Below are 8060 nucleotides of genomic sequence, written 5' to 3' on the forward strand. Positions count from 1 at the left end.
GCTGTCAAAATGAGACGATTAGCAATGTCTGCAACACAGATTTGAGGGAAACTGAAAATATGCACATGCTATTCAAATTAATATTAACCATGCTATAAACAGGTCTGATTACATTCAAACCAGATCATACTACATTCAGTGTATGGATAAGAAAATGCAAAGCTACTGTACACTAACGTATATCAATAAGCATGCCACCAGCACCCCCTGCTGTAAATTCGGGAGCATCAACCGGGAAAATTGCAAAAACAACACGTCACAATAAAATACCGGTACTGTAAATCTGAGAAATTAATGCATTCGTATTTCAAGCACCTAACGAATCTCAAGGAGATACACATAATAGCTAAAATACCACCTGTTTTCATTGCCTGAGGATTGCCATTTAGAGAGGAACAAGGCAATGTGTGTTCTATAGGGAAATAGATAACTGTGCATGCAGACATTCGGGGGGGGAAATGGCAAATCAAGTATTCCTAGCAGAAGGTAAACATGCGTATTTTTTTATTGGCTATGAAGCTCAAATTTATGAAAATTATCAGATTTATATACCTCAAAATCTTCCAGGAAATCGAATTTACTATGTATGACGTCATCTAGGAGCGCCACTGGGTTTTCGTCTGCTGGCCTCTGAAATGGGCTCGACTAATCAGCCCTGATTTCATCCATATTTCTTTATCATATTAACTGTTCTGAAAGCTGAAGGCAGTCGAGGCATATCCACAATGATATTTGGAGGTAAGTGCACGAGAAGTCAGGAAGTCGTGGCGTCTGGAGATACTATATTTGACCGATAATAACAGGTGATAAATGGCAATCCAGCTAGCTAGCTAGCAAGCAAGCCATTACTAGTGTTCGCTGATGTCAAGCCATAAAATCTGACGTTGCCTGGCCTTCTCACTTCACTATTATTTTCATCCCACGAAAGTTTACTTTTCTAACTGTGCACACAACCGTAGGTAATTGTCATCCAATTATTTGTTCATGTTTTGTAGCCAGTATGAGTATTCTCAAGCTTGTTTGAATGACATGAGGAAACACCCAACTAGATTGCTACTTTTTACTCCCACCTCAAATTTCAGTTTTAGCTATAGAACTATCAAGAGAGCTTAATCAATTTGATATCAGATGTGAACATGTTAAGTTATAGTGCAGTTTGTCCAATATTTTACGTTGCGAATGACAACATGATCTATGCCTTGAGATCATTGCTCCTATTCAAAGAAGATGACAACAGCATCCTTCACCAAATAGGCCTACTGTAGGAGGATACATTGGGGGAAATGTGGGCACTAAATTTGAAAATATCAAGTGTCCTGCGCTCCTCTTAACATGGAAAGTGAGGCATGTGATATGAATGTTGGTCATTTAGCACGTTTTATATAAGGTTTTATAAAGAAAGGGAGGGTGTGGGTGGAAGAGGGTTTGTTGTGTAGGTGTTTAACAATCTCATCTGTCTTCACCCTTACGTTTCCCTCGCCTGGCTTCCTACTAATAATCCAATTGACTCTGGAGAAAATACACAGCCGTGTCATGGGACAAGACGATATAATTAGGCTAGCTGAAAAAAATGGTTCTGAGTAATCTGAAAGCATTTCTGGTTGCAGCAGCTGAGGTGTAGAGAAGTCTCTCCATTACTCTCTTACTCACTCCCCCTCTTCCTCTTGTGCTGTGATTCACTATGTCATACAGTTCAGCCTGTAACAACTTGTTGCCATGGGGAGAAAGCAATATGGCGTAGACCATAAATGAGTTGAAGTGTGTGCCTGATCTTTATGGTACTGTTGGTTTTCTCTGTCATCACATGATGGCAAATAGGCCTAATTATTCAAGGAAATAATATCCAGAGTTAAAAGCTGCAATATGTAGCTTTTTGGGCGACCTGACAAAATTCACTTAGATGTGTGTTATAGATCTGTCATTCTCATTGAAAGCAAGTCTAAGAAGCGGTAGATGTGTTCTATGTGCGCTATTTCTATTTGTTTTTGCGTCTTTTACTTTAGGTTTTGTACACCAGCTTCAAACAGCTGAATATACTGTATTTTTGGTTATGGAAAATATACTTCAAAGCGGTTTAGAAGGTACAATGATTCTCTACACTATACTTGCTTGTTTTGTCACCAAACTGAAATCAGGCGAACTATTAGAATTTTAGCAATCATTAAATTGCAGAGCGATTTCTGCATAGTGCATCTTTAACTGAAATTCTGTTTGTTTGTGTCCATCATTTTGTGGATCTCCTGTGTCTAGGTCTGAAAATACAAGTTTCCTTTCATTTCCTACTATCTCTCTCAAACATCTTGGCACTCTAAGCCTGGCTTGTGACGTGGGTCTAGTATGTGTTGATGTAGTATGTTAAGGTGAATCGTTGGGGTCGTCTGGTGGCTGGTCACACTGTCTCTCTCTGTGTTTCTAGGTGAGGCGGTGGATGAGGTCAGCTGCAGGTTCTCAGAGCTGGTTCCTGTGGTGCTGACTGCCTGGCCAACGGGCTCCACTCCCCGTGCTGCACAGTAAAGAGCATTTCACGCCCAGACAAGACCACACGGCACCGCCATGAAGCCGGGTCACGAGCGCAATCAGGAGTGCCTGCCTCCCAAGAAGAGGGATCTTAACAACAGCACCAGTAGCAGTAGTGCTACTGGTGGGGCAGGATGTGGGGTGGGAGGGGGGGAGGAAGTGCCCTCCACTCAGAGCTCAGGGGTCAGTAGTGACACTCAGGGAGGTGGCACAGCAGAGGAGTGGCTGCATGCTCAGCCTGGTCTACACTATGGAGTAGAGAGTGCTGAGGGCCTCCAAGGGCTGCCTGTTGACCAGTACAGCATGCTCTATAGGGTGGCTCTCCCCTCTGTCTCCTACTCCCAGACCAATCTACACCCAGTGTTAAGCCATATCTCTCCAGCTTACACTGTCCCCTCATCTCTCCTACAGCATCATCCAGGTATCTCCTATCCCCCTCTAGGCTATGCCCAGATCCCCCACTCATCTTTCCAGTTTGTCTCTCCATATGGTGCAGTCCCTTATGCAGTCCCCCCTGGCTTTGTTCCCAGCACCCTGATCTCTCCCTCAGTTGCCCTCTCCCAGCCCCACCTGGTCCCCTACCAGTCAGTCATCCAGGAGGGGGTGGTCTCCCCTCCTACCCAGCCCCATGTATCTGCCCATGCCTTTGCCAAAGTGGGGTCATCTGGAGGGGTCCCGCTGATGCTGACCTCGGAACAGGCTGCCCAGCACCAGCAGCACCTGGGCCCGCTGCCCGCCGCAGAGCTCAGTCCTCGGGGAGTGCCTGTCTTTTACCATCCTCAGGGCACCAGGGCTGCGCCTGCCCCCAGGGACCCCTACAGCGGGGAGCAGGAGACGGATAGGGAGGTGAATGGAGGGGAGAGGGAGCAGGCAGCCAGGGAGATGCTCCAGGACTCCGTCTACAACGCCAGGAATGCAAGGTTGCTGCAGGCAGCATCTGCCTCTGTAGCACTGGAGCACTCACAGGACAGAAGCCTGAAGAGCCGCAGGCTGGACGAGAGGGCTTCGCCTGGGCAGCGCAGCACCCCAGACACTGACCTGGAGGTAAGACTCAAGGTTTTGTTGTAGTAACTTACATGCACGTATTTACTTATTTTAAATAAATGTTTTATTTTCAAATGGTTTTCGAATAAGGAGAGTTTTGATTTGATTTTGAATTGTCCAAAATTCAGACTTTATTTAGTGCACTTGACTTTTTACAGTGTCTGCTGTGACAGTTGCACAATATCCATGTTCACCTCCACTTCCTTCCTTTATTACTTGAGTGTGTGCTGATCATTGGGCAACCAGTCACATCCACACACTGCCTGCTGCTTCAAGGAAAGACTAAAAATGCTCTGGCTTGTGGTCTCGACTAGAGTTGATAGGAAACCACTTCTTTCTGAGGCTTAATAATGGTGGTTGAGAGGAGGTACAGGAGGACAAAACTCAAGTCTTTTTTTCTCAGACACAACCATTTATTACATTTTAAATCTGAAAATGTTGATTGAAATGTGTTAAGATGTGTCTTTTGTCATCCTCAAGGTTCAGCAGGTTGTTGGTCGCCTAGCCTCTCCTGTCCAAGGTGTGAGTGGAGGGCGCAAAGAGGTGTCCTTTGGTCCCCTGAACCTATCCCAGGGCTCCCAGAGAGGCAGAGAGGCTCATGGGGAGAGTACTGGCCGGACAGCATACGCGATCCACCCTGTGGTGTATGGAGACCCCAGGGTGACGGCCCATCAACAGCAGGCAGGGCAGCCAGGCCACGCGGTCATCTTGGCCAATGGACAGACAGTCCTGGTCCCCTTAGACTATCATCAACATCAACAGCCACCCCAGCACTACCCCAGCCGGACCAATGACGACACCTCTGCTGTCACCATGGCCTCCCCCACCACCTACTCTAAAGCCTCTGAGTCTCCAGCCAGAGTCTCCAGCTTCCTAGACAGGGCTGTGGTGGAACTGGCTGCCGTGGAGCAGCAGCCTATTTCTGTTCCAGTCGCGGCAGCCCTCACACAGGCCCTGGCCCCGGCGCCCAACACTGCCCCCTCCAATCCCTCCCATTTCATGAAGGGGGCCATCATCCAGCTGGCCACGGGGGAGCTGAAGCGTGTAGAGGACCTGCAGACTCAGGATTTTGTGAGGAGTGCTGAGGTGAGCGGGGGGCTGAAGATCGACTCCAGCATGGTAGTGGACATCAGGACCAGTCAGCAGAGAACCGGCCTGGTGGCGCTGCACTTCACAGTTGGCGAGCAGCAGAGCAAGGTGACCATCGACGTGCCCCCGGAACACCCCTTCTTTGTGTTTGGCCAGGGCTGGTCCTCCTGCAGCCCAGAGCGCACGGCCCAGCTCTATGGCCTGGCCTGCCACCACTTGCAGGTAGGAGACGTGTGTGTGTCCATCACTCTGCAGCAGCCGCCCCAGCAACAGAAACAGCCCCAGCAACAGAAACAGCCCCTGCAGCAGCAGCAACAACAACAGCAGCAGCAACAACAACAACAACAACAACAGCAGCAGCAGACCCAAGCCAGGACTTCCACCAAAGTCAACTCCACATCAGGGGCCATCAGCCAGTCCATGGGGCCCCCTGCCCCCCAGCAGCCCAGGCCACAGCCTCACTTCAGGATGGAACGCGTCCACAGGGAGAGGGAGAGGGGGGATAAAGAGGAGCCCATGCAACTAGGGGGTGTTGTGCAGAGTGAGATGCCCACCAGACCAAATAGGACTTCAGCAGAGCAAACTAGGAGCCAGAGCAGTTACTATTTGCACACGGAGGGTTCTGCTCGCCCAGGGGCGGGGTTGGGAGTGGTGTCGACAGTGTCGAGCGCGTCTCAGAGGCGCTGGTCCGCCCCCGGCCTTCAGAGGTACATGAAGGTAGAGGAAGGGGCGCACTCTCAGCTGGGCCCCTCCGGCTCCTCTCGACCCTCCTTCATCCCACAGGAGGTCAAACTGTCCATCGAGGGGCGCTCTAATGCTGGGAAGTAGCACCAACCATGGCAGTCCACACCACAGAAGAGACTGTCAGAGGAGTGAAAGCAGCAGAGAGGTGGAAAAGGGGAAAAAGAGTGGGAATGTAGCCTCTGAATGTTTGATATTTTGCACACCTAATAAAATTACAAGTTCTTTGTTTTCAGGGGAATTACCTGGTCTGGTGGCTGGTCAGGTCTGCTCTATTTGCCTGTTAGTCAGTCAGGACAGCTCCTGGTCCAGTGATCAGGAGATTAGGTCTCTGCTCTCCCAAGCTGACAGGGAGCGCGGATGCAAAAGCAGGGAGTGTTTGTAGCTGGTGAATCACCTACCAAAGTCTTCAGACTGCATCTTCCTTCCGCCCAACCAACCTCTCAGAACCATCCTTATCGGAGGTGAACCAACCTCTCAGAACCATCCTTATCGGAGGTGAACCAACCTCTCAGAACCATCCTTATCGGAGGTGAACCAACCTCTCAGAACCATCCTTATCGGAGGTGAACCAACCTCTCAGAACCATCCTTATCAGAGGTGAACCAACCTCTCAGAACCATCCTTATCAGAGGTGAACCAACCTCTCAGAACCATCCTTATCAGAGGTGAACCAACCCCTCAGAACCATCCTTATCAGAGGTGAACCAACCCTCAGAACCATCCTTATCAGAGGTGATCACATTCACTGGACTTTCTCTCTTCTTTGACCAAACCATCTCCTCTGGAAACCCAAGACTGGGGAGAATATATAGCTCATGTCTGGTAGACAGACAACAGGGTCTGACACAGTGACAAGAACATAGCTATCCTATTATGCTCTCTCTCCCCCCACATTTCTATTTTGGTCTGTTACCTTCAAAAGCGTTCTCCCAAAAAGACTAAAGGTGCACTTGCGGTGCTGAATTGCTGGCATTGGCACATATATGCTTTTCCCTCTAATGATGTTGGTTCTCTTGATGCAGACTCTTGATGTGTGTCATCGTAACTTAGTGTGCTTCTCTAGTAGGAGCAGAGGACTTCTACTAAGGAACAGACACTCTCCCTCATCTCCCTGCCTCTCCTCGTAGGGCCCAGTCTGCTGAGATAGGGTCTGAGAGGAGGGCAGGCAGCCTTAGAGGTCTTTCAATCAGCTCCTTCAATCAACCAATCAGAACCTAGGAAACCGCTCATTCCAGTATCATAGTGATTATCAGTGACCACAAGACAAAACAACACTCATCTTCCCGAATGCAGCCCTTCCTGCGTGCTATACCTCTCGGCATTCCTCTGCCTGACTGGTGACTGTTTACTGTCACTGTATTTGTAGGTACCACTACTGGAGGCACGGGCTGCTCCACTAATGTCGCCTGTGGGAATGAAGCCTGCATGGAGCAGTACTGGCTGCAGCCCGTCATGGACGGTGAGGGCCAAAGAGTGGGACCCTGCCCCCATAGAGCCATGTTGGCCCCCATAGAATCTCTTCAGTTCAGCTGGGCCTATGAGGGGGAGCCCTGTGTGTGTTGGAGGGGATGGAGTTGGCCCTGCTTCATACCTTTTTCACACTATTGTCTCAACACAAACTGGGGGGATCTTTTGGCTTGCTTTCCAGTATATATAATTGGTGTAAGGTTATCCTGCCATTTCCCAGTCTGGTTTAGGTTGTTCATGGTTAGCTAGCTATGTGCCTCTGCTCGTTTAAAAGCAGGATGGCACTAGATATGTTATCTGGCCAGGTCAGCTTACACGACTGTGTGAAATGGGTATATGAGTCTAGTCAATCCTTGCTCAGTTACCAAAATCAAAGCAATAGTGGCTTTTCTGTTTCTTTTGGCTTTTCTGTGTATTTTGTTATTGTTTTTATATTAAAATCTTGCGTATCAGACTAATACTATCTTTAACCCTGACCTGAAACGTTCCTGCTTTTCAAAGGTGATGCACAATTTGTCTCTGAAATGTTTTGTTCTTTGTATGGTTATTACAGATTCACAATCAAAGCATGTCTTTTGAAAATAATTTGTTTTCAAAAACCAGGCATTTCCTCTGGAGAGAATAGTCTCATTTCTGATGGACTGGTGGTTCAGGCTCTGATCCTCACGGATAGTATTCATTATGGTTTTATATGGTTACCCTATATGGTTTTTTTATGGTTACCCTATATGGTTTTTTTATGGTTACCCTATATGGTTTTTTTATGGTTACCCTATATGGTTTTATATAGTTTCCCTATATGGTTACCCAATATGGTTTTTTTATGGTTACCCTATATGGTTTTTTTATGGTTACCCTATATGGTTTTATATAGTTTGCCTATATGGTTACCCAATATGGTTTTATATGGTTACCCTATATGTTTTTTTTAATGGTTACCCTATATTGTTTTATATAGTTTCCCTATATGGTTACCCAATATGGTTTCCCTATATGGTTTTATATGGTTTCCCTATATGGTTTTATATGGTTTTACCCTATATGGTTTCCCTATATGGTTACCTTATATAGTTACCCTATATGGTTAACCTATATGGTTACCCTATATGGTTACCTTATATAGTTACCCTATATGGTTACCCTATATGGTTAACCTATATGGTTACCCTATATGGTTAACCTATATGGTTAACCTATAT

General features: G+C 47.3%; 1 protein-coding gene across 2 annotated transcripts; it reads left to right on the top strand.

The window, feature by feature from the left end:
* Positions 1-616: 616 nt before the first annotated feature.
* atxn1l (ataxin 1-like) lies at positions 617-7819 on the top strand. 2 transcript variants are annotated; one of them, XR_006838318.1, is made up of 4 exons: positions 617-738; positions 2417-3561; positions 4042-6025; positions 6060-7819. XR_006838318.1 is itself a non-coding variant. In XM_046345058.1 (3 exons), the coding sequence occupies exons 2-3, from the start codon at positions 2554-2556 to the stop codon at positions 5476-5478; spliced, it is 2445 nt and encodes an 814-aa protein (XP_046201014.1). In that variant the 5' UTR covers positions 617-738; positions 2417-2553; the 3' UTR covers positions 5479-7819. The 2 variants fall into 2 exon arrangements, 1 of the variants encoding a protein (XP_046201014.1); XM_046345058.1 differs by having other exon boundaries at positions 4042-7819.
* Positions 7820-8060: the final 241 nt, after the last annotated feature.

This window comes from Oncorhynchus gorbuscha, linkage group LG04 (assembly GCF_021184085.1).
Source record: "Oncorhynchus gorbuscha isolate QuinsamMale2020 ecotype Even-year linkage group LG04, OgorEven_v1.0, whole genome shotgun sequence".
Lineage (NCBI taxonomy): Eukaryota > Metazoa > Chordata > Actinopteri > Salmoniformes > Salmonidae > Oncorhynchus > Oncorhynchus gorbuscha.

Coding starts and splice junctions, on each gene's coding strand:
- atxn1l (XM_046345058.1), top strand. CDS start 2,554: ATGAAGCCGGGTCACGAGCGCAATCAGGAGTGCCTGCCTCCCAAGAAG. Junction 3,562..4,041: donor CCCCAGACACTGACCTGGAG/GTAAGACTCAAG, acceptor GTCATCCTCAAG/GTTCAGCAGGTTGTTGGTCG.